The following is a 25,997-nucleotide window of genomic DNA, read 5'->3' as shown; positions in this document are numbered from 1 at the left end:
GTAGGGCCACCCTGGAGACACGAGAGAAAATGAAAAGGTGGTTGTTAATTATTACTTTAATTCAGTTTTGCTAAATAAAAGTGGGTCTTCACGGGTAAGTTGATTTGAAGAGATTTATTTAAAATAAGGAGCACATTTCCAAAATCGAAATTGGTTCTGTTCACCTCTGACATCAGGAGGGCTCCCATGGTGATGTATTTGGGGTTCAGAGGACATCCAGAGGGCTCCATCCTGCCTTTACAGTTCATGAAATAGGTTTTGCAAGGTGAGCAAGCATAAAGCAAGATCAAAAGAAAATATCTCCCTTGCACAGACAAAGGAAATTTTGCATCTTATGTTCCAAATAAGTGAATTACTGAACAAAGTCATCTCTGGAAAGCCCTGTTCCAGAAATAGCTTGCAAGACTTCTGTAAATAAAGGTGCTTCTCATGTACATGGGAAGAGAACTATGCAGGAATAACTCTAATATTGCAGGTGCTTGGTCATGGTAACCTGGGGAGAAGGAAACTTATCAGCAATGCGATGGGAAAGTGTCCAATTGAAATGGGGAAAAGCTGTTTGAAGGACAAGGGGGTGCTCATCTCCATGTCTGTGATTTCACAAATTGCCATTTATTTTCAGGTAATTTGCTGGCCTACTCCACTTTTCACTCTGGCTGCTCTTCCTCAACACAGTTACTCTGTGACCTTTCCTTTTACAAGTGCCAGTGGCTTTGGAAACCTCCAGTGTCTTGTTCCTGGGAGCTGGTCTCCTGCTGGATTGTGCTGTGCTGTTGTCCCAGTTCCCTGCTCTTTCATGTTCAGGAGCCTCCAACTTAAGCCTTCCTTGTGGCACAGCAGCGCTGGGCATCTCTGGGCCCCTGCATGAACGGGGCAGATGAATCTTATGTCCCCTCTGTCCCCTTTCTGTGAATTTTGGTTTTTGGAACAGCTGTGTACTTTACTTTTTTAAAAAGCAAGGATGTGCACCTGGCTCTTCCAACAGTATCCCAAATCAGGGCTCATCTCATAGCATATTTGGATATGGTGGGTGAAGTCCAAGGACAGAGAATATGTCACTACATATTTCCAGCATCCCTGACAAGTGGGAACTGGAAGGAGAAAAGGAGATGCCTAGTGTTGGTTGGTATTTTGTTGAGTTTTTAGACCTGAGGAGAAGTCACTGTCTCTGTGAATCATTGCTTGAAGTTTGCAGAGATCTCCTTCACGTAAAACTTTTTCCTGTTTTGACACTAAAAGCTTTGGATCAGCCTGGCAGTTGGGGAAGGGCAGATCCACAGTTACACCTCATAATGCTGCCATACATCAGCCGTGTTCAGCAACACCAGTCCTGCTGTCACAGGCTTTATTTCACTGGGTCAGGATGAAGAGCTGTGAGAGGCTGTCCCCCACGCTGGACATCGCCATCAGGTATTGTAATTAAGCTCTGAAAGAGACATCAGCCCAGAGAGACAGGACTTTTCCCCCTCAATACTAATATTGGCAGGCTGGTAGGCAGGAAAGATTTAACCGTTGAGGCTGCTGTGTATATACCAGTTTCCAGTGATGTTTTGGTAGTTTCCATAACGTGGATTTGATTCTTGCCCTGAACCTGCAAACGTCTCCCTTCAGAGCGGTGCTGTTGGAGGTAGTGGGAGTAAAGATGCTCAGCTGAATGATGGAGAAGACAAAGTTTAAATGTAGGAGGGGAAGGTGCAAGCTATGGCAGGGATTTTGGGTCTCAAACAGCTAATGTCAGCTGGTACTAAAAGCAGGCAAGAAAAAACTGGAGGTAGTGGGAATGAATGCAAGGCAGAAATGAGGTATCAGCAGCAAAAACACTCCCAGCGGAATGACTCCTGCAATTTCAGTAAATCCCCTGATTGGCCTCCAGTTATTGTTAGATGGATTAACCTCCTTGTCCTTGGTCACAGCCATTTTCTTGTATCTCAGCACTGTGTAGAGGCTGCCAAATCATGGGATGAGTGAGCAGTGACACCTGAGTAGGTCCCCAGGAGCGGGACCAGTTGGAACTTAGTAAAATGTTTCCAGAGAAGAAACTCAGCAGAGGAAAAGTGGCATGAGATAATTCGATAGGGTCTCCAGGCATCTCTGCTGAGTCAGCTGTGTGCTTCTGGAGAAGCCACCTTTTACGTGAGATCAGTGCTTGAGAGCTGCTGTCCAGGGAGACAGCTGTTAGCCACATCTCTTTTTTCCTTTGCAAATGCATGGAAAAAAGGTGTTTTGGAAATCCTTCCCTGAACACGTGTGTGCTGCTTGGCAGTTGCCATCTTTTACCCTAGAGGGGGTTGCTTTTCTATAGTGGGAGCAGGGATCTCTGTGTTCCTTGGACAATGTCAGGGGACTGGGATGAAAGGAATTACCAGAGTAACCATTGGATCACTGCTGTGGTGGTGCTACTGCAAATGTTTATTTCTTTTACGGGGAGATTGGTCTCTGGTTTTCCTGAGTATTGCTTGGGTTTCCTATGTCTTGTGCTTCTGCTCCTGTTTCCATGGAGGTCCTCAATGGGCTGATGTTGAGCAGAACAACTAGAGATGTCACCGTGAACCTGATGGGCCTGTGCTTTAAATTGGTGTTGTAAGTCCTAGGGGTGAATGACTCTGCCTTCTTCTAGGGTTTGGAAAACCTCTGACTGGTTTCAGGGGAGTGGGCTTGGGGTTTCTGCCCTACTGCTGTGGCCAAATGTGTTTGTGCCTGGAGCATCTGCTTTGGGAGGAAGTTGCTGGGAAGAGAAAAGGTCAGGAGTGCTTTGAACCTGGCAGTTTTTTTTTTTCCAGTAATTGGGCTCAGCTCGTGTTTGAAGAGATGAACAAATTGCTGGTAAGTATTTTTAGGGGGGTGCCTGCAGCTTTTGTCCCAGGAGCACCCTGCGGGGAGGACTGCCCTGGTCTCTGCTGCAATCCAACTGGTGTGGCCAAGCTGGGCGGCTCCACCACTGCGTGTGAAACCGGACAAGGAGCTGAGGGCAATGGGGACAAACCGTGTGCTCAGCTGGCAGCACCCAGGGGACAAGTGGGGATAGGGGAGGGGCAGCCCCCTCACCCTTGTTTCTCACCTTCGCAGAGCTCCTGGTACTTTGTGCAAAGGCTTTTAATTTGTTTGGGAGCAAGTTGGCGGCTGCTGCTGGTCTGCTTCAAAAGGGACCTCCTCTGTGGCTCACTGTGCAGGTGATATATGCTCAGACATGGGTTACTGTGCTGCTGCCTTGCTGGGGACCAGGTTTGCTCTTAATGTGTTTTGGGCTGGAATGACTTTATCATTTCTTCTTGAGATTGTTTCTTGAATGCCTGTTTCAACTGCTCAAAAACACTAATAGACAACTACTTGCAACAGTTTGAGTTGAATAGTTTTAATTCCTGCATATCAGGGCAGTTTATTTCAGCAGGAGTATTTTCTTTATAAAGAAAAGGAACATTTTTTTTAAGGTAGTGAAGGCAGTTGTAGCATGCCAAGCTCCCTGAATCCAACTGCTAGCTTTGTGGATCCGTGATCTCACAGAAGTTGGATGGGGCTGTTCTGCAAAGCCTTGTTGCAGTTTTCTTTGCAGCGATACCCATGTTGCGAGGAGGGACACAGGCATGAAACTATTTCTGAAAAGTATTCATGTCCTGGTGCTAGCAGTGAGGAGCGGTCCTGGGTCATGCATGGTGTGTGTGAAGCCTGAGGGATGTTGTCACCAGTCAGCAGAGCATGTGGGGAATTAATGAATACTGAACCTTCCCCCCCCGCCCCCAGCAGAAAATGCACCTCTTGGGATGCACAGCAGGAAGGAAGGGAATTGTTTTGGGTTTTGTTTTGCCCTCATTGAACTTGATGGTGTTGAAAATAACTGTGGTGAAGTGGCAATGATGGGAGCTTAGCTCTTCCCCAGCAAAACCATCTGGGGAGAAACCATGGTGGGAGATTTCAACTGTAAAGGGGAATATTTTGGAAAGCTTAGGCTTGTGGAAGCAGTGATTTTTGCAGGTCAGGACTGTGGTGAAGGCTATGGTAGTGCAACACATCCTCCAGAGTTGATCCTGTCTGCTCTCCATGGGTTGTATGTCTCAGGGTGGGTTTGATTGGCATGGTAGGACAACATATGTGCATTGAGGTCTTGGTCCTGGGGAGGTGCAAGCATTTCTGCTGGCACCAAGGTCTGGGTTGCTGTGATCATACACAGTCCAGGTCCAGGCCATGTAGTTACAAGGCAGTGCTGTTCAGGCACCAAAGGGGATGAGACCTGAGTGGGTGGCTGGAATGGGAGATGGCAGGTGGGGCAGTGCCTGGAGGGGACATGGGCACTTCACTGGATGTCCCTGGATGGCTCTGCCAAGGTCTAAGGTGAGTGGCAGAGCTAAATAAACAGTTGGGTGATACTAGTCCAGCTTATTCCTATGTTTCTTCCAGTAAAAAAAAAAAGAAATTAAAAAAAATTAGTGCAGTAGTAGATGGGAATGTTGTACATTTTGTACATTTTGGAAAAGCAGGTGCTGAACATAGGAACAAATTTGGAGCCCTGAAACCCAGTCTATCCAACTTCTGTCTGGCACGCTTGACGGCTATGGCATTAACGCTTGCAACTTCCTGCAGCCCAGGCTGCACTTAGATGCTTCATGGAAGCCTGAGGTGACCTCATGAAACTGCCATGGAAATTTAGTGTGTTTCCATAAGTAAGGGAGGAATCTGTTTGTTGAGCTGTTTGGTTTTAATTTAATACCCTCTATTTTTTTCCCTACTAATCTTTTTGAAACTCCCATTCATATTATTCAGGAATCATCACACTATTTCCTAAAAATATAGTTTCACTAAGATGTGGTTGGATTTTTTTAAATGGAAAGGCAGTGGATCTTGTGGGACAGAGTTTTAACACTTGAGCAAAGCTAAACTGCTTTTCACCCATGTGGTCCTAAGTCTTCCTGCATCAGTGTCTCTTCCTGAGAAAAAATCATGTGGATAAATGACAACTTTGGGTGAGGATTGCTGAGATTGCCTTAAACTAGTTTCACAGATGTACTACAAGACCACAGGGCTGGACATTTTAAAGCTCTGTCGTGATCTTGTGTCCCAGTTTGGGAACCCCAGAAAGGACAACCAGAGTTACTTGACAAATGCACATTTCAGCATGTCCACTTGCTACATGGAGGATCTCCATTTTCCCCTTGAGACCTCAGTCCACTGACAGTCAGCCAACAGTTGGAGCTGCAGAACCAAGCACCTGCAGATCCCTTTGGGTATGGGGGGACTTGCGGTGACCCTTCAAAATCACCCTGGGAAAGATGAGGCGCCAAAGCTGGAGTGGTCACATCTGCGTGGCGTCGGGTGGCTTCGGATTGGACCTTCTGACCTCCCTTGCAAGCCCTGGGCAGCAGCTTTGGAAGGCAACGTTTTGCCAGTTGCAGTGGAAGTCAGAAGGACCACCCAGTTCTGATAAGGGCAATTTAGAAAGGAAGGGGAAGATTGTGAAAAGAGGGGCAAAGGGGCACAAAGGGAAGGAAAAAACCCCCCACCACTGAACAAAATGAAGATCAGGACCGCTGTTAAACACACTGCCTGCGAGGGAGGTCTCCACCGTGCCTTTTCTAATCTAGAGCCAGCAAGGATTGTATTAACAGCTTCAACGCAATGGAACAAATTAATCCCTGATGTAATTGAAATCGGTGAGGTCTCACAATAGGTGAGTTTGACCCAGTGGGATAGAAATAGAACAAGTATTGGAATGAAGGAGTGAAATGAAGTCACACTGTTCAGCCATTGGTATTTCATTCCTAGAAACAAAGGCCAGACAAATGCAGAGAATACATGGCTCTGCTGGGCATGGTTGAAAGCTGCTCAATAATATCAAGCTTTGAAGGGATATTTCTGTGTGGAGAGGAAGTATATAGCAGAGATATAACAAGCATTAAAAAGAAAGAGAGACAAAGAAAGAAAGGAAGAAAGAAAAAGCCCTGCTTGCTTGTTGCCTAATTGATAGCTGTGGTAAAATAATACCAGCCCTGAATTTAAAAACAAAAAGGTATATCACAGCTGGAGAAAAATAAGAAAAAGAATTAAGGTCTGAATTGTATTTCCAGAGAATCAAAACTGTCAAGAGCTTGTGGCGAGAGGTGGCATCCTGCAGATACCCCTGCAGCTGAGATGCATGGGATTGGTTTGCTTTGATTAGCACAGGTAGCAGGAACTGGTCCCTTGGGAAAAGAGATGCCTTTTGGTGCAGGGAGGTGGCTCAGTCTTGGCCCCTTTGGTGCTGCTGCACCATGGCATGACAGAGACTCCTATGGGGGGGGAAGGTGCACACTGGAGGGTTGGGCTCCCTCTTACAGGCTGCTGAGCTGCTGTTGCTCATGGTAATTAAAGTGACTTAGGGGCTGCAGCCAGTGACCTGGTTCTGAATTGCTGAGAATGGGCAGATGCAGGTGGAGATGTGGAGGATGGAGGTGTTGGAGTCTGTTTAAGAGAACTCCATTGCAGTGCTTCAGCAGCACTCTTGTGCTGGGCTTTGCACTGGCAGGCAGCAATGGCTGGAGGCACCTTCCCTTCCTCTGATTGCACAGCTGCTGTTTTAAAAGTCATTAATCAAGGCTGAAACCTTGCTCTTCCCTGGACTGAACCATTTCCCATGGTAGAACAAGTTTAAAATGTCACCAGCTCACAAATGATGCATTTTCACAGTTCTGGCTAAGGCTCACTCCATCATCAAAAGGAGAAATTTGGTTTTCTCAAAGGCGGCGTAATCTTTCTCTAGAAAATGGCCAAACACTAACTGATGAGCCATAAAATATTTGTTTCCTCAAACTCAAGTTCCAGTTTTTTGGCACTCCATCCCACCTTCCTCATGGTTTCATACCAGGCTCAGTAACACTGTTGTCTGCCATCCAAGGTAGATGGGCATGTTGCTTTAGAGGAGCTGGATGGCAGTGGTACATGGCTTGGAAAGCGGGCAGGATCTCAGGGAGATGCTTGGGAGTTTGGCTGAGCGATAGCCCTATTTCTCAGGGGCTGTGTGTTTCAGAGAGCATAAAGGTCTGACTCAGCCCAAGGAGATTTAATATGTGGCCTCTCTGAAAGTGGCAGGCAGCTCTCCAGAGAAAAGGAGGCTCTGCTTGCAGAGCAGCTTTTGGATCCAAGTATATGTCACCTTGCTGAGCTGTATGTCCCCTCTTCCAAGCCCTGGAAATGTCTTCTCTTTGGGTCTTGTTTAACATTTCTGAAATCCAAAGGGATGGGCAGGCTCGACCCCCTCATCACCCTGTTTCCTTCTCCTTTCTAGCTCCATCCCTACATCCACTTCACTTAAAGTGCTTTAAACGAAGAGCAAACATCATTGAATTTCATGTACTGCAGCAACTTGAAAGTGCTCAATTCAAGGAAATGAGGGGCTCAATTTCAAAGCATATCTCTGCAGGAGCAGGACGAGCTCTGGGTTTCTCCCCATGATGGGACGATGTCTCCTGCATGGGCCCATGCCAAAGGAGGGCTCAGCACCCATCCTTGGTGCAGACAGGAGCTCCTCTGCGATGAGGGCAGGCACAGGAGGGGAGGTGGAGGTGGTCTTGTGCTTGGCTTCCTTTCTTAGCATTGTGAAATGGAGGTTGGGAAGAGAGCAGAGAAGGGGAATAGCCTGAATGCATAGCAAGGAGAAGCACAAAGGGGGAAAGTATTTTTCAGGCTGAAGGACACTGTTGGTACAAGCATAAACAGATGTAAATATATGAGGTAGAAAATTAAGGCAGAGAATATTAGGGAAGTGTTTCAGTTTCTGAAACAGCCTTCTAAGGAAGCAAAGACAAGTGATGGTTCATGACTTGATTTATGAACAAGCTATAGAGTAGTACAGCTCTTGTGGAGTGAGATCTTTTGGCATCTGGGTTTTAAATAGGACATTCATGCTTGTCAAATGAAATATTTTTTTTTCCCACCCCCCAAAAAAATCAAAAAGCTTTTCAAGTGAAATACTTTGTAAACACCGTTGGTGGAGTCTTTTCTGGAGTCTCACCCCTCCATCATTTTGAACAACCACTTCCATGGTGCACTGTGTTGCCCTTTCTCATGGTGCATCCTGGAGGTTACACAATCTTCATCCAAGGTGGCAACTCCCAAGACTGAGAGTGCAACTTAGCTTTTTGGATATTTATTTTTCAAGGAAAAAATATTTTTCTGTTGATAGCAGGAAGAAATAAACACCCAAACAAAGGTCTAAATTCTGTTATTTTGAAAGGCTTAGGTATATTTGTGCAATTCTGGCACTGTCACACCATAACCTCTCTCCCGTTGGATGCACGGAGATTGACTCTGAAGTGCCCTCTCCCTTTGCTCTGGGTTCCTGCTGCTCATCTGAGTATGGAGCTGCTTTGTTTTAGACGAATTTCCAGATGTGCTCCTAAACCCAAAGCAGTGCACACGTCAAAGCAGTGCACACCCACTTCTGTCTGGCTTCGAACTAGGCTCTGTAACCTGAAGGTAACAATATCTTGATGACGGATGGACTTTGCAGTTAAAAGGAGGAAAAAGCATCAAATAAGGAGTGCATTGTGTTTCACTGTATGTCGAGGATGGCTGTCATGGTGAGCTTGCAAATCCTGCTGTAATTGGCATAGAGGAATTCTGCCAAAGTCATAGAAGCAAAGTGGTTTGTTACTTGCCTTTGCGGACTTGCGAGAGATCTGTCTTGGATATCCTCTTGTTGACCTTATTGAGTTAACTTTCATGTGTTTAGAAGGTCATGGAGAAAATCATTAATATTAGGTTGATTTGATGGCTGAAAGGTAATAAGTATTTCCTGCTTATCAGATGGGGTTTGAAAGGACTTTGAATAGCTTGATTTGTTTATCTTTTGCAGTCGGTATGGCCCTTAGCAAGAGGGATTTTGTATTCCTAGTTCAGTTTGGGGAATGACATGTGGTTTGCTCTCCCCTGAGGCTTGGAGGCTCCGTAGGATAAAAAGCAAAAAAATCAGGAAATCCTGAAGTCCAGCTCCCAGCTAACTTGGCCATGCTGTGGGCCTTGGACATCTCATGCTGTAACGCTTTATGACATGAACAGTAACAGATTAACATCCCCTTTTACTGGAAAGCTCAAAATAGAAAATTCAAAGCGCATAGAGGTTGGTTGGATGGAAAGCCAAATCCCATAAACATGGCTTGGCACTGTGAGGGTTTCATTGACCTTGGTGAGGCTGTGATTTCTTTCCGTTCCATTCACAATAAGGCATCAGTGTTTGCAGAGATGTGACACAAGCTTGTGTAGGACTAACATTGCAGTGCTGCTGTCAGAGGCTTTTGCCGTTCTTGAGTGTTTCTTGGATTACTTAATGGTGAAACCTTAGGCTGCATCAGCAAAATGGTCTTACACTCGCCCTCCATCTGGGATTTAACAAATAGGAGAGTCATTCTTTAAGTTGAAGGATCATTGTAAAGCCATTTAAAATGAAATCCACTCATTGTTTGAGAATCATTCGGCAAAAAAGCACTCAATCTCCCAGCTTGGGTTGTTTGAAGACAGATGTTTCTGGTTTCTGTGGCTGTTTGGAAAGGAGGTAGGACTACATGCACCCACCCTGAATGATTGGGCAAGTACAACAGAGAGGAGGGACAGCTGCTTCTTTTCAGGAGTGAGGCACTTCTGATGCATCAGTTGCTTGAGGTGATGGGTTTTTGTAAAAGAAACACTGTTTATTCCCTTGCATAAGCTCTGTATTGCCAACCGTATTTGTAGGATGCCTTTGTAGCTGTGTATTATCACTGAAAGATGTAGTGACAAACAAGAAATGGATGAGGAACTGATTGAAAAGAAAAAGAGAGGAAGAATCAAAATGAAACCAAATTTGATGCTCTGTTTTAATGACTGGGATTTTGCAGACTATAAACTGTTGGCAAAGAATGAGGTGGAGTTACATGAAACCCGCTATCCTGAGACGCCGAAGTTGTCCTTCAAAGACAGTGGCCCATACAAGTTGGATATATTTGCAAAATAGACCACAATACAACCCCAAATCTCACCAAAATGCTGGAGGAGACAAAGGAATACAGCAAATCCTTTTCCTGTCCCTAGAGATTGTCCCACAGGGCATGTTGCTGGTCAGAAGCTAGAAGGTACAAGCAGCCATTCATTTCAGGGACCTGTTGTGCTTAACTCTGGATCCAGAGTCTGTAGGTTTTGCTACCTACAGCATGGATGCGTAGATGATCAGATTGAAAGGCCAGAAAAAAAGGTGGTAATTTTGTGTATTGTGTTTTTACATACAGTAATCACATTTTAATAATTAAAAAAAAAAAAAGAAGAGAAAACTGTTTCCTTTTGCTTTGGTGAACAGAAGTGGAAGCCCTTAATTTTTCAAGTGGGGCTGGAACTGAAAGACATTTCTGCATTCATTTTTGTGTGGTTGTGATTGTTACAGAAATGTGTTTGGGGGTGGATGGACTTGGTTTTAATTGACCTTCTTGAGTGAGTGTTGATGATCAGTTACCAAAAGAGGCATATGTTACTAATTTTTTTGAGATTTGTGAAAGAGTCTCTCTCTTATGGTATATATAAATTAACTTTCTTATCTCAGTAAAGTTAGCTGCCTAAGGGACTGTACTCTTTAGGGCAGGGGTACTGTGAGAATGGATTTCAGCAATGATCAAATAGGTTTTTATCTCACAAAATCACCACTGCATGAAATTTTATTTTAGCGTATTGATACTCTCTGCTGAGGGCCAGATGCAGCCCAGGCTGGCACAGCTAATTCACCTTGGCCACACTCCAGCAGAGCATCCTGTTTCAAGAGAGTGGTTAAGTGTGTGCTTATCTTTAAGCAGGCAGCTAAATCCTGGTGGTTTCACTGCTCCTCTGGATCACGGCTTCTTGACCAAGGGGACAGGTCAGCTGCAAGGAGAACCTGTAGCACTTTTCTCCTGCAGGATTTCTTTCCCTGGGTTAGAGCTGGGCCTGTTACTTGAGAAGTGATGGAGGGACACATGCTTGGGCTGACTTTATTTCAGAGGTTGGTGCCCCCTGCTGATCCCCATGCCAGGCTACCACTGGGCTCAGACAAGGTGTTGGGGTTGTGGGTGATGCCAGCCAGGTGCTCGTCTGGGGGAGAAGGAGACGACATCCCTCTGGACTGCAGTGTGCCCTTCTTGTGAAGGGAGGAGATACTTAATTAGCTGATCGTGGGCAGGAGAACTGTGACAAGCAAGCGCAGGCGGGTTTGTGCCATGATCGGAGCTGACCACAGCGTAGGATGGCTCCACGGGTGCTCCAGAGCCCACCTGGGCATTGCGGCTGTGGGCTGGGGCCTCTGTGGTGTAAGTGCTTGAGAGACTATTGAAAGAGAGAATTAAAAGACATGTTTGGGAAAACAGATTGACTTTTTCTGTTTGAAGTTTCCAAGAAAGCAAAGCAACTTGCTCTTCCCCCCCAATTCAGATCCCACCTGTTTTGTTTTTTTCCCTAGAAAAATGTGAAATTCATTAACATATGGTGAAAGCAATGTAGTGACGTCATCTTGATTTAAAATCTGTTTTAAATCTTAAAATGATTAGCCAGAATCTTAACTGCAAGTAGCCTTGCTTTTTTGGGTATGAGGCAGTCTGTCAACATTACTTGAGCATCTCTGGTTTTAGTAGTTTAGCATCCTTTGCAACAATATCATTTGAAAAGAAAGCAAGAAGGGATATAGGAAGAAAAAAATGAATTAATATTATTCATGTCAAAAGCCAAGTCCTGCTTGCTGTGCTTAGACGTAGCTGTGGTGTCTTGGGAGAGGAGAGTGAGCAGAGCCTGGATCAGTGATGGCAGTGAGCTCCATCAGCATCCCATAGTGCTCTCCTGGCAGGTGCCATTGCTGCTTCTCCTCTTGTGTCCTTAGCTTTGGGTCGTGGCTTCTTACTGCGCTGTTTTCTGAGAATGGGAAATACTGCTACGATTAATTGTGTAATTCTTGTCTGTCACCTCTGTCATCACCTTGAATGTCTGTTTAGACCCAGAGTTGCCCTGAATCTCCTTTTGCTTGGCCTGTGCATTTAGCTTCTGCAGTTTCCTCCTGACTTCAGACAGTAAAATAAGAGAGTTAAACTGCTTTCTCTCCTAGGACTTGGGATTCAAATAGCATAATCCCAGCATTTAATAAGGGCAGCAAAGGTGATCCCACAACATCCCTGTGAACCTCATTGCTGTTGCTACTGTGTTGAATATAATGTTTTTGTTTGGGTTGCTTAGTGAAGGTCTGGTGCTAAGCAGCACTGCCTGCCTGAAGTTTTCCTTCTGTTGCTGATCTGTGTGTCTACTTCATAATTGGAAACACTAAAAAGTTCTTTTGAGGTTTTGACTTTCAGGGAGTATTTGGCTTCAAAATATTTGCTGGTGTGGAATGACATATGCAGGAGGGCTGTTTTGCATGTTGTGGCCACTTGCTCTTATGTGTTTTAGCCTGGAATGGACCTGAACGAGGATTTCTTGACCCTTATTCATTTGCATTGCTGGCTCCATCCCCACACCAATATATCAGGACACTGTTGCTTGCAGGCTGGGAGGACAAGCGGGCTGTAGTGGGAATGTGTTAAGAGAAGTAGTAACCCCACTAGGAGTAAATGTCATTCCTGTACCAGTCCCAAACCTAGGCATCATTAAATTCCTATGTGATTCTTACTTTGTGGTGGAGTTTGTCTCTTACATGCAAGTGGTACATGGCATTAGAGCTCACCAACAAAGTGTAGACTTTGAATGGTCTTTTTTGCAGTCAAATTAAAAATTGCTTACTGTGCAGTGGTTTCATGTGTATGCCACCTGAAAATCTTTTGCTTTTGGTTTCTGTGAAGGGAGTCTGCCACCAAAATACTGTCCATCTGTGAATTTGGAGTGGGCAGTGTGGTTGTTGTGGTGAAAACACTCTCGGGGAGAGAACATGGAGTGATTTCTGGGCTTTAGTATCGTTTGAGTGTGAAGTGCTCTTGGGTACATGCTGCCCAGCCTCCCCTTTGGGAGGGCATCTTGAAAACATCTGGGTTGTCTGGTCCTCTGACCTTGGGCAAGGCGGGATGACTCTCTGGAAGCAAAAGCCAGAATCCTGTTTCAGTGTGTCTTAGGGAACAGTTAAGATAAGAAACAATATCTCCAGAAAAGGGCAGATGTGTTAGAAGGTTTCTGGTAGCATTTCAAGGCTGTAGTGAATTAAGGTTAATTTAATCCACTGGCCAGAAAAAACAGATGAAGTGGCTCAAGCAATCAGACCTCTGCTGATAATGGCCTCATGGCTGGACATGCTGGTTTGGCTCTTGCTCGTCCTCATGATCTCTCCCCAAGCTATGGTCCTGCTGAGGCAGACAAAGGTGCATCCATAGATGGTGACCAATGAGTTGGCTTCACTAAAAAGCAGAGCTGGCAAAAAAGTTAGGCTGAAAAGTGCCTGTGTACAAATCACACTTTCATAGTAGTAGATTTTATGTGTGTGCGAAGCTAGTGTCCAGTCTGCTAATGTCAGCATAAATAGTTTTTTCCCTTGACTTCTTCGTTGCAGTTAATCTGGGGAATCAGTGCAGCTGCTGAAGGTGAAGCACAAATTCTCTGCAATGGAGATGTTCATTCTCTTTCTCCCATATGTGTCCATGTAGCCTGGTAGAAGTTATGCATATGCAAAGGAGAGGCTAATTTGTGGCCAGCATGGCTGACCAGGATTAAATCAAAGCAGGACCGAGTAGAAGTTTCTACTCAAAAAACCCCCACAGTTTGATTGTAAAAACCCAGGTTTGGTTTATTGTTGAGAGCCAGCTCTGGCTAGAATTACATGTTGAGTGCCTGATACCATGGCCACGGCTGTCAAGTGAAGGGCAGCCAAATCAGAGTCCTCTTGCGCCACGTGCCCATTGGCAGGTTATTGTGCAGTCTTTCTGTTCAGGATGCTTGTTTTGTTTCATGGTCTGTTCTGTTCTTTCCCCCTGCTCCCCGTCCGCTCTCAGATGTTTGCTGCTGAGGAGAATGTAGATTTTCGGATACACGTGGAGAACCAGACACGAGCGAGGGATGACGTGAGCAGGAAGCAGCTTCGGCTCTATCAGCTCTACAGCAGGACAAGTGGGAAACACATCCAAGTGCTCGGTAGGAGGATCAGTGCCAAAGGAGAAGATGGAGATAAATATGGTAAGAATATTTACTGGGATCCCCCAGACTCCAGGTCAAAGGCTTTAATCCTGTTTGTTGGGCTGAGAACCTCTTGGGAGAAAAATAAGAGCAGCAATAAAGAACAGGATAAAAGGGGAAAAAAATCCTTTCCAGAACATGGATTTGTTGTGTTGGAGCAGGCTGTCAGCTGGTTCTCAGCTGCAGGCAGTTCCCACAGTAGTGTCATGCCCCAGTTTATTAGTATATGACGGTATTTGAAGAGAAAAATCTTTCTGCCCAACAGATGAGGTCACAGTGCATCTAGTGTAATTCATAAGCAACATCCAGGTGGGTGATTGGGATGTTCTTTCCCCATGAACTCTGGGCTTGAGTTTGGGTGAATCCAGTGCTTCAGTGAAGCACTCTCATCTTTCTAGGTGGGGGGGGATATTGGTTTGAGCTGAAAATAAGCAGACTTTTGAGCTTTGAGAGTACCCCAGAGCTTAAGTGGAATCTAGCAGCATGTGGATTCTGCAGGAACATTAATAATTGGACTTCCTGCGGGCTGGCAGCATGTTCAACTATTCTCCTTGTGATCTGCACACAGGCAACATGCTAGAAATGCTGCTAGCAGGCTGAATTATGAAAAAACTCTAATTCTGGTACATTTTGAGATGTTTGTGGCAGAGATGCTTTTGCTCAGGTTGGTTGCTGGAAGGATTTTAGGGATGTTCAGAGAACTGGTCCTTTTTCTTCTATGGACGTACAGCCCCATGTGTTCATACATTGCTGCAAAGATGTGTATGCATTGGCTAGCACGCACAGCTGGCTTCGTGTGCAGCACTGGTGAGGTGGAGGTGGGCTATGATGATGGCAGGTCAAAATATGGGAATGGTTGTTCCCTCAGGGAGCTTCAGGCAGGGCGAGGTACACGCCATACCTAGCACAGGGGGCAGCTACTGCTGCTGCCAACATGGGTGGAGGAGCAGTGTTTGCTGTGCCACAGGAGGTGACAGCTAGAAGGCATCTGGCTGGTGTGAAATGAACTCCCATGGCTGTTGTGTAGAGTCACCCAATCTCTCAGAGAAAGCTCTGCCCAGAGGTCTCATCAACCTTATCTTTTGTCATTCCCAAATTTCCAGATAAAACAGGAGTGGAAAGTGCCACTTGCCTGCTAATTATTGTGTCATTTTGTTGCATTCATCCTCTTCAGGTTTGATATGTAAACTAGTCGCTGCATGCTCACTGCTGGCTTCCCAGGAAAAGCTCTTGCCCACAGTGGCTGTTGGGTAATGTGATGTAGTTTTCCTCTCCATAAAAGAAGGCAGCATTTACAGTGGAGTGCAGCAGGGAAGTGTGCCCGTGAGCAGCTGACAAGTGCTAATTTATGTGTCAAAGCCCATCTTGTCCCCTTCATACATATGCAATCATGTCTGAACAACATATCCTCGCACAGGAGCATGCTTGTGACCAGTGTCAATGCTGCACAATTGCAGAGCCGGAGATTTCCCAACTGGGGAGCTCCCCGGTGCCTGTGTCGCCGCTCACCACCAAACCTTCTCTGCTTCTAGTTGCTGGCATTCATGTAGGCCATTTGCTGACACCCCCACCTGCTCCCTCCCCTGTGCTCCCTAATAAAAGGCTGCAAAGCCTTCCCATCCCTAGCCGTATTGAAAGGTTATGGAAATCGGTTCATCATCTTGCTTGGCACAGGAACACTTAGAGCATGATAATCGGGGAGACAGTGCGGTGGGACATGGAGGTCCAGGATGTGACCACGCAGAGCTCCTAGCTGTGATAATGAAGGAGGGAGATATGTCAGAGTTACTGAAGTGAGAACCATCTGTGTTACAGCCAAAACTGGATACAAAGGCAATGACACAGGATTCATTATGTGCTGGGACCCCCTCCCCCCAAGGCATTATTATGGAGTAACCTTTGATCAAGACCAGAGAGAGGCTTAAACCAGGTCTGAGGATCTCGACAGTTGCAGACTTTTGATCCACATCTCCATCTTGCTGGTTGGATCTGCCACTGAAGGAAGTCACCTTTCCTCTCATGCAGCAGATGGCTGTTTTTCCTCCTGCCCTTTTTTTCTTATTCCCTTTTTTACTGCCTTTACACTGGCACAGTGAATCAGAGCCGGGCTTAGCACCGGCGAGTGCCCAGCTTATTTCTTGGCTGTGTCGCCCTTGCAGACGGTGCAGTCTCCCACAGCTTCTCCACTGTCTTAACCCTGTCCCCACTGACAGGGGATATGATGGTGGAGGTGATGTGGATTGATGTCCTGAGGATTACAGCCTGGGGACGGCTTTGGGAGGACGAGCAAGAGCCAATGTCTGAGGAAAGGGAAGAGATGAGGGAAAAGCTGCCCCTGAGCTGGCTCCAGCCCTGAATTCTCCCAGCAACTCAGTGCCATTAAGAGAAGGAAACATTAGGCAAGGGCAATGCAGACTCAGCCTTAATGTGGGAGGCTCTGTCGAGTGGGGTGGCTGTGGCTAAGGTCCATAGTGCTCATCACCAGCAATTAGCACTAGCCAGTTTTAAGGATGGGGGAGCTAATAACATTTTAGCACCTCTTTCCCCTCTCCTCCCATGCATTCACAACTAGTTGAAGAACAGTGTCCAAGTGAAGAGATTTTTTTTTTAAATTTGTTTTTTTTCTCTTTTTTTTTTTTCCGCACATAGACAGCTTCCAAATGGCTAGCATTGGAGGGTTGTCATGCCTTTGAAGGGAGGTTAGTTTTACTGCAAGGCTTTATTGACTTCTGTAAAACTTCTCACCTCTTGGTTGAAGAGAATACCCAGAAAAGAGGAGAGGTGGCAGATTTCAGGCAGTGAATTGCCCGTTTCCAGGCAGCCACCATGAGTATAGCAAAATGACCATGTTTGGTTCAGGGAGAGAAGATACCACAGGGCTGAGGCAATCTGGCTGGAGGAAGTCCCCTTGAATGCTTTATCCAGGCCTACAAATGCCATGATCAAGGAAAAATGCATGCCCTGCAATGCATAGTTTTGCTGGCATAATAATTCTGGTATGTAATTTTTGGTTTGTGCATTCTTTGGGGCCGAGATCTGGCCCCATGTGTCAAATTATTAAATGGCAAATTAAGTCAGTTAACAGAATTAATTGAGTCGATGTAATCCTTTTAATCAGATGGATTTGATCCCTTCTTAGATGAATTAGAATCCATTAACAGATAAGTCAATTATTGGACTAAATTAAATCTAATAATAATGCCTGCAGCTCACAGCAAAACTAATTAATATAAACACACTTACCTATCTCCCAAGGTTGATTTTTTTCAAGGCTTAATTGATGTTCCTAAAGTGCTCTGAGATCTTTAGATAACAGTTGATCTATGCGAGCAAAATATTCTCTTAACAGACTATAAACTAATTAGAAGACTGATCTATTTACAGATTGCATTTTTACTTTAATGCCTTCAACCTATTCAGAAGGAGTTTGCACTGGCCCAGAAAAACAATATTCCTGTTATAAGCTTATTACTTTACAGATTCCTAAGTGGTCCTTTCATTCAGAAAATGAAAGGGGGAAGGAGAAAAAACCAACTACTAAAGTGCTGACAAAAAAAAGAAAAGGACCTGGAACCTTTATATGCTACCTCCGATAAATGGTACAGATAGGGAAGAGAGGGATCAGTGACCTGAAACCTTAGATCCTTTCATTTATTTTCATTTCACAAAAGGCAGAAGACATTCTATCCTGTTTGTTCACGATCTTTGTATCCGGCGCAGTTGGGGAGACAGAGCTCTCTTGGATGGGTGAAGGCATTTTTTGCCTCATTTGTATTTCACAGCCATCTGATTTTTGTTTTAATTTGTCCCTGGCTACTGCTGTCCTGTGGGATGATGAGAAGTGATAGCCATCAGGAGAGAGGCAAGGGGAGTGTGAGAGATTTTTTGGACTTGCACTCTTTGTGGAGGTAACTTTTATTTGCAGTGAGAGCTTGGGTGTCCTGAAAGCTGGGATGCGGTATATGTAGGTAGATTATTAGTCAGTGTGTTCCAGGTTGCTATCCAGTGGTATTTTGTCCATTGACCTAGTCTATCACAGTTTAAAAAAAACTCTTGGGTCCTTATCTATTTTATAAACCTTCTTGTTTATAAACCTAGTCTACAGCATAGGAGGCTTTGTGTGAGGATACCCCACGCAAGGGGAGCACACAAGTATGACATCTCTCTCTCTCAGCATCCCATCTCTGCTGGCGTTTTCAGCCACCCAGTGGGATGGACCATAAGCCAGTGAAGTCCTCTTGAAGAGTCCCCCTGAGTTTGGTGGGTTTTAGCTCAGGACTTAGGAGATGCTCCTGAGACAGGAGGTTTGAGGAGGTTAACAAAGCATGGGTATGCTGGCAGGGTGTTGACAAATCTGGGGTCCAGCAGACCGAGGAGGGAAGCAAATTCAAGAGATGGTGTGCGTGCATGATGCCAGGCATTACCTCCACGTGTCATGGCCATTCCTGGTATGGAACATCATGCCCTGTACAGATGTGCTTTTTTGGGTGGAACAGGGAAAGCAAGGAGCTCGGAGACAGGTGCCTCCTTCCTGGGGCCACCCCAGCCTGGGTGATGTGCTGCGCAGCTTGTGGTCCTTGCCTTCTGTTCTAGCTGGGGCTTCCCGGAGGTGCCAGTGGACAAGCCCATGGTGAGCACATTACAGCTGTCTAGACATCAGCCACACTCCATCCTGCCAGAGATTTCATTTGTGGTAGAAGCGGGCTCTGTTCCATGAGGAGGTGTAATATGTGCGGAAAATATTATTACAGTAAAATAGCCTCTTTTAATTGACTCTAAATTTTGCAGGATTCCTTCCTAGGTTTGGGTAATCCTCTGCTCTCCAGAATTAATGAGCTGACATAGCACTTCTTCGGGTTTGGCAGCCTGACAGCTAATTTAGAACTCCCTAAACTCATTTCACTAATGACTCCCATTTGTTCTATCTCAAAGCCTGGAAACAAATGCAAAATACCAGCGCCATTGTCCCATCTTTAGCAAGTCATTCTCTCCCCTCAGTATTTCTGGCACCTTGACAGCAAGCTGCCTTGGGAAACCTGATTAACCCTTTACATTCCTAGAATAGTTAAAATCAATTTTGATCCCTCTCCTGGGAAGATCAGGAAGAAAAAACACTAAACTCATTGTGGCTGGAAGATGCAGAATTAATCTGCGGGAAAGATGGGAGATGTAGCCTGAGTAGCAACTGGGGTTAGTTAAATATAGCTGTATTTCCACAGCTGGACACAGGCTGGACATTCAGAAACCTGCCTTTCTTCCCAGGAACCAGGTATGTGTAAAGGGCCTGTCGATCCTGGTGCAGCTCAGCCTGATACCCCACATGAACAGTGATTTGCTTTGTAATTTATTCCGCTGAACCATCAGGATGGCTGTTTCCTATTTAAAGGACGTATCGCTGCTTCCAGTCTCTTCCCATTACAGTTTTGACATGACAACAAGACAAATAATTTTTTTAAAAGACCTTTTATCTTCTAAACCATTTATTTTCACTTACTTAGCCCGGGGGCAGAGCTGACCTCAGCGTAGGGGATGATCATTCACCATGGCAGCTGTACAGTCATATGGGTCCTGGGGACTGGCCCGAGCCAGAGAAGCCTTCGCCGTCCAGCTGCTGTGTTGTGGCTCTAGTGTTTTTTCCCTTCTTGCCCAACATCCCCTATTGCTTCATCTTTTTTTTTTTCCTTAAAATATCTCCCCTTCTCATCAGCAGTGGGGCAGTGGTGAAGTTTTCCTTTGAAAGCAGGTGTGGGGATGAACTGAAGCACTGCAGCCGGCTCTCTGCTTTGTTGAACCACGCGCGGGGCGGCTGGAGCTGGAGCTCCCAGGCTGCGCCAGGCAGCGAGGAGCCTTGGGTGCCCTCACCTTCCAGGCGACTCTGAAAGGTTCGGCAGCCATTTGAAATGTGCTGTAAGCGTCTTATACAAACCATCTGTACATTTAAGACATTTTCATTTTTTATTCTGCCATAATCTGTGCCTGTGCCAGTGTAGGGGAAAGCTCTGCTTAGGCAGGATAAGTTTGGGAAGAAAAATGCAAGCCTTTTGCTTTTTGATTCATGACAAACCTATTTCAAACAATGTATTTGTTGCCAATTTCCTTTACTTTTGGTTTTGATAGCTGCTACCCCAATCTCCCACTGTGGTCTGCTCTGCACCTGAAGTTCAGCTTTCTGAGGCAGTCTCTGGTTTGTACCTGTAGTAACAGCAGAAGCTGTTTATTTTTCCTCTGACACGGCAGTGATTTTTGATTTCCCTGCTTCTGGACCTTGAGATAGCTTAAAGACCCTTGACCTTCATGGGGGGAAAAAAAAAAATCACCTTTTACCTCTGTGTTCAAACTTCAAGTCTCCATAAGCACTGATCAGGGTTTGAAAAACATAGGCTTGTCTGTCAGTAAATATTAGGGACCCAGAAATAACAAGGAGAAGTAATTTAGAGGTCTGCTGATAATGTGCCGTTTTTAATTTCTGTGTAGAGTGAAAAGTGAGCTACAAAGTGAAAAAATCTTTATTTTCATGCAAGTCATAAAAAGCTTTTTGTTAACAGTTTGTGTGTGTATATAATTCTGTGCTGTGATTTAACTGTCGCCATTAGAAATGCAGAATAGGAAATAGGATCCCATCTGTGAGCAATTTAAGAGGAAGTGAGACAATGGAGTCGATTGCTTCTTCAGTTTAGATAATCAATACAAATATTATTAGTATAGTGATTTATCTTCCGAGACATTTTGCGAAAATGTGAATGCTGGACCCTGAAGACAGGTCAATATGATATTATCTGTTCCTGCCTTGCTGTGATCATGTGTTTTTTTCCCATGAAGCTCAAGCAGCTGCTTTGCTAAATGTTCTTCCCTGGCTGTGATGAAATAACACAGAAACAAAGTTAAGGCTTCCCTTTCTCCTCTGTGACTCTGAAAACGCAGAGTGTGTATTAGTACAAAGATTACTTTTGTCTGAAATTTGTAGACTGCCTGGCGGATAATGGGAGATAATCATTAAGGTCCCTTCCAATCCAAACCATTCTATGATTCTGATTCTATGATGAAGTTCTGGAAGAAGTTTGAATAATTTTAAATATATTTCTAGGCCATAAGTGATTCTGTGCACACTTTGAGCACGCCTTTGAGTTTACTGCAGTTGTTTCATGTTAGTGTTTGTTATCAAGCCTTGTATTGTGGTATCTGAGGTTTTCCGATATCTAAGCATTTGGCCAGTCATGAATTGAAGTGGGTTCTTGGGATGCAATTAAAGGTATCCTGTGAATAGACTAGTCTACGTTTCTGAAAGGGTTTTTTAATTGCTTTTACTTTGGAGAAGGAGGAAGGAAAAAATCATCAGCAAATTATCTTGTAAATTTTGGCTTTTGTGTTCATTACCGTGCATGTTGTCAAGTGGCCACTGAGATTTGTCCTTCACAAGAAATATTTGGAGGAAATGAAAAATGTTGCTAACTCTATTATGAACATGCCTAATTAAACACAGGATGGGAAATTCAAAACTTGGTGTGTAAAGAGCACACTTCTGCTTGAAGATAACATGGGATCTTACTAAGTTGCCCTTTGAGAGACCTAAAGTCAGTAGCTTGCTTTGCTGGAGATTTAATGTTGGTGGTGTTAGCCAGGTTGCTCAGCTGGAGCATCTCCCACCATCCACTTTGCCCAGGTTAGGTGGTGGGACACTGGGGCTGGACCCTGTAGACAGTGGAGAGAGAAGGACTTTTGCTCTTCATGTGTAATGAAGTGGCACAAATTTAATTCTCTCCATCTCCTCATGTGTCCCTCCCTCATCTCCAAAACAAGGATTGCACCATTCCCTCGCCTTGTAGGTGTGCTGTCAGGATAAAAACATTGCAAATGGAGAGATGCAAAAGAGACGGTGGTAACAGACACCACATCAGTAGCCTGGTTAGAAGTAATTATTTGGTGTTTTTAGGTGCTGAGACACCATTCTTGTTTTCAGGTTGGGGTTTCCTCAAGAAAGGTGTTAGACTTTATAAAAAAATAAGGCACTTTAATCGCTCAGATTTCACCTCAGCTCTTTTGAAAACCAGATAGTCAGGAATTTCCGCAGCTGCGAGGTGGAGCACAGCAAACATTAACAACGCCAGTAGCATTGCGTGGCCGTCTGGAAGAGGGAAGAGCCTGGTCCCCTGCAAAACTGTACTGAGCCTCAGGCTCGGTGGAAAGGTGAAAAATAATGAAGCTCCAAAGAGGAGAAATTGCTGATGCACGGCACTTGGAAATCTGGGAGAGTCCAAAAAGGGAGCTGAAAATACCCCCCAAAAATGACTATCTGCGGCTTGAATGAAATAGTGTCCGATCAGCATTCAGAAACCGCTGAATTCAGGCCGTTCCAATACTGGCATTTTCCAGACTGCCTGCCAGTCAGATGCAGAGGAGAACATGTGTAGAGCGTCTGCGGCCTCAGCGCTTGCAAGAAGGGGAAGGCAAGCTGGAAGTAACAGGAGTGAGAAGGCCCAGTAAAAAAACCCCTATTTTTCCTTACTGTGAGGAAGAGAGGGGCTATTGGGGTTGGAGGGAGATAGTTGCATGGCTGCGCTCTGTGAGCATCCCTTTTAACGAGCCCTGCCAGCAATAAATACTGCACACTTTGGTCCCTGAAGAATTTTAAGTATTTCTGAATGCCCGTAACAGACAGTTCATGCTTTTATGGCGACATAGGAGCTGAGGCCTTCTAAATGTCTCTGACTTTGTGTCCCTGACTTCTGGTGTAGTCACTTTGGGGATGTGCCTGTCCTTTGATGCTACCTGGAGTGGCTGAACTTGAAGAATCACTGGGTAGTGCTCAGATTTATTTTGCCCTCTTCATTGAGAGCTGAAATGTGCCTAAAAGGCTGTCTCCTCCTCTGCGTTCGCAGCTGCCAAAAAGGGTGCCTTTCTTCCTAAAGCAATATGAAAAAAATCCTGCCATCTGCCATGACCCTGCCTTCTTCTAACTGTAATGAGTTTTGGGTCTCCTCCAATGAGCAGTTTCCCAGTGATCACAACTGGATGGCATCTGTGCTGTCTGGAAGGATCCAGCCCCAGGTAGTGCCATGGAGATGAGTCCTTGTTCTCTGATACCACTCAGCTGCTTCTGTTCCTCATCCAAGAGCTGGGCTGGTGGGATGGAGGAGGAGCGGATGTCGCGCCTGAGCAGCACGATGGTGACACAAGCCATTGACTTGTGAGCATATGGTAGGCGACATACGCTTGGGATCCTGGCTTCGAGTTGGCATGGCTGGTATGGTTTGGTTTGTACCTGATGTTCTCAAGTGCTTTTGGAAGGACAAGCAGGAAACGAAATGGGTGTTCGGCTGTGAGCGGAGAGCTCTAGCAGCAGGGCACATCACCCACAGCCGCTGGAGGTGGTGAAGACCTCGATGTGGAGAAGCAGCAGGGAAGGGCTAAGAGTAGGATGGCATGTAAACACCAGATAAATCTAAAAATTATAATGTCCAAATGGCCTCAATGCTTGGCCAGGGACAGTCACGAGGCTCAGAGTGCGTCCGTGCCCCGTTACTGCTCTGGCAGATTTTTGCAGAGGTGAGTGCTGAAGCAGACTGAGGATTGCTTTGGATTCCTAGCTTCAAATTGCACGTTGTGTTGAGGCAGAGGGTGAACTCCACAGCTGCTGAAAGCTGGTTTTGTCCTGTTGGAATCAGTGATGTTGTCCCAGGTTCCAGCAGCAAAGGAGCTTGCCTAAAGGTAACTTCAACATAAATCCGAAATAACATTTCTGCTGGTTGCACGGAGGGATCACAGGGCTGGATCTCTGTTACAACTGAGGCCTGATTATCCTCTTTCCTACACTCATGAAACTCTACCGACTTCAGCAGAGCCATTCCTGGAGCTCCTGTGTGAGACTGAAAGGAGATTAAGTGCCCAGCAGTGCGTCCCATTCCTCCTGTGTCTTGCACCTTTGTTAAGACCTTGCATTTCAAACCATTTTAGCCGGTGGGAGGCAAATCAAAGCTGTTAGGTTTTATCCAGTGACAATGGTAGGGTGCTGCGTGGTGTGCCCAGCCCCTTGCCTTTGTGCAACATTTGCTCAGCGGTGATTCTTGCCTTTATTTCATTTGCTTTTGCATCTGCATTTGTAACCTTTTTTTCAAGTTAAGTTTCTGACTGGTGACTCATTAGGAGTAAATAGGCAAAAGGATATTGACTTTACACCCACTAATTCGGGGGTGCTAACAAGCCAATGTAAAAGCTGTATAGTCACTGGGTAAATTGTTCCACCTGGGAGGACTGGAGGAGGGGAGATAAAAAGCATTGCAAAGAAATTGCACTTTTGTTTCTAGCTACTAGCCTTGGTTGTTCTTGCAACCATGATGAGTTTGGGTGAACGTTTGATGGTCACCATTGCTGTTAACCTGTTTTGAGCTTCGCCAGTATTTTCTGGTGCTGGAACTATAGACCTGTGTGGGCACAAGAAGAAGCTAAGATCCTAATTAGAAGATGCTAAATATGTTCACTCAGAAACGAGGTGCCCTTTACGGCAGCTGGTGGAACAAACCCTTCTTCCTGCGGCATATGTGAGTGCAGGGTGGCAGATGAGTCAGGATGCGCATTGCTGCTGGTGCTGGCATGCTGCACGTGTGCTGCACTCGGAAGGGGAGCTAGAGACATATAATAGCCTTAATATAGCTAGTATAGGTACTGATAGCAGTAAACATCAGCCCATTAGGTAAATGTGAATCAGTGTGGCTCTGTGGACTGTGGCTGCGGGGACAGCAGAGGCTTGTGGTCATGGTCATGGCCATAGGAAGCTTGCTCTGCTGAAGTCTGTTCTTTGTTCCCTCTCCAGCCACATCTCCAATGCAGTGACCACATACCTACCCTTAGGTATGCTTAAATCAAGACAAGGATGTCAGCTTTTGTGGGAAGAGCAACCTGTTGCAGGGGAGCTGGAGCACAGCTAAGGAGCAATGGTCTCTAGCCCTGATGGTCCTGCTGTGAGCAGGGGTTTGAGCTGGATGACCTCCGGAAAGTCTTCCCAGCCTAAATTATTTTGTGATTTGGTGAGTGTCTTTCAACACCGATTGTCAGAACAGAGCTGGCAGATAAAGTTGTCCATGATCCGTTGCTTTGAAGGCAGTGGTTCTCCTCTGGATGCATTCAGTTGGACCCTTAGCAGTTATCTTTTTGTGGTTTGTCCCTCCCTTTTCTCCTTGTGATTTTTGTATTGAGATTTTTAAGGATTTATATTATTTTAAAAAACTGGATGTAGGCGAAAGTTTTCCTTTCTACCATTTTAGTCCTCCTGCCCTTTCCCTCAGCTTGGGGTGGCCCACTTATATCTGTAGAGATGATACCATCTGCACAAGGGTACATAAACTGTAGTTTATCTTAAAAGGTGGGGTCTGCAGAGTGGAGAGGCACACTATGTAGCAGTGCAATACCAGTTTTCTTCTCTACTCTTTTCTGAACACAAATCTGGTTTACTGTGTACTTTGAATGGAAGGAAGGAGTCCCCAGTCCTGCTGTATCTGATGTTAGGCTCCCTTTCACTGGCTCCCACTCAGCGGCTGTGACTTCCAGCCTCACTCCTCCTCGGTGCCTGACCTGGCTGCAGCTAATATCTCTCTCTCAGCAGGAGCAATCTGAGGAAATGCAGCAAACTTCAGCTCCTGGGGCTAAATTGTTGTGCTCTGTAACAGCAAACTGTGTTGAACTAATTGACAACCAGCTTTAAACTTACCCCGATCAAGGAAATACATTGATTTATTTTTTCCTCTCTTACCAAGTGTTAAGCAGCCTCCAACTTGGTTTCCTCCCCAGAACTGGATAACTCATCTATCGTGTAGTAAAACTGATGGGCAGTTCTGACCTCTATACAATCCTTTCAGTATGTTGAGGGAGGAAGGAGTTTCTTATGCGAATGTTTGACCACTTAA

The 25,997-nt window shown here is 45.4% G+C and overlaps 1 protein-coding gene across 1 annotated transcript in view; it reads left to right on the top strand.

Annotated features, from left to right (window-relative positions):
• FGF18 (fibroblast growth factor 18) overlaps positions 1-25,997 on the top strand; it is a 74,358-nt gene that overhangs the window by 14,702 nt on the left and 33,659 nt on the right. The window contains exon 3 of the mRNA XM_064458899.1: positions 13,920-14,100. Coding sequence (XP_064314969.1) covers positions 13,920-14,100 — 181 coding nt within the window. The remainder of the gene's footprint in view (positions 1-13,919; positions 14,101-25,997) is intronic.

Source organism: Phalacrocorax carbo, chromosome 8 (genome assembly GCF_963921805.1).
Source record: "Phalacrocorax carbo chromosome 8, bPhaCar2.1, whole genome shotgun sequence".
NCBI classification, from domain to species: domain Eukaryota; kingdom Metazoa; phylum Chordata; class Aves; order Suliformes; family Phalacrocoracidae; genus Phalacrocorax; species Phalacrocorax carbo.
Note: the sequence above shows the minus strand (reverse complement) of the source record. Positions and strands in the feature narration are given on the sequence as shown.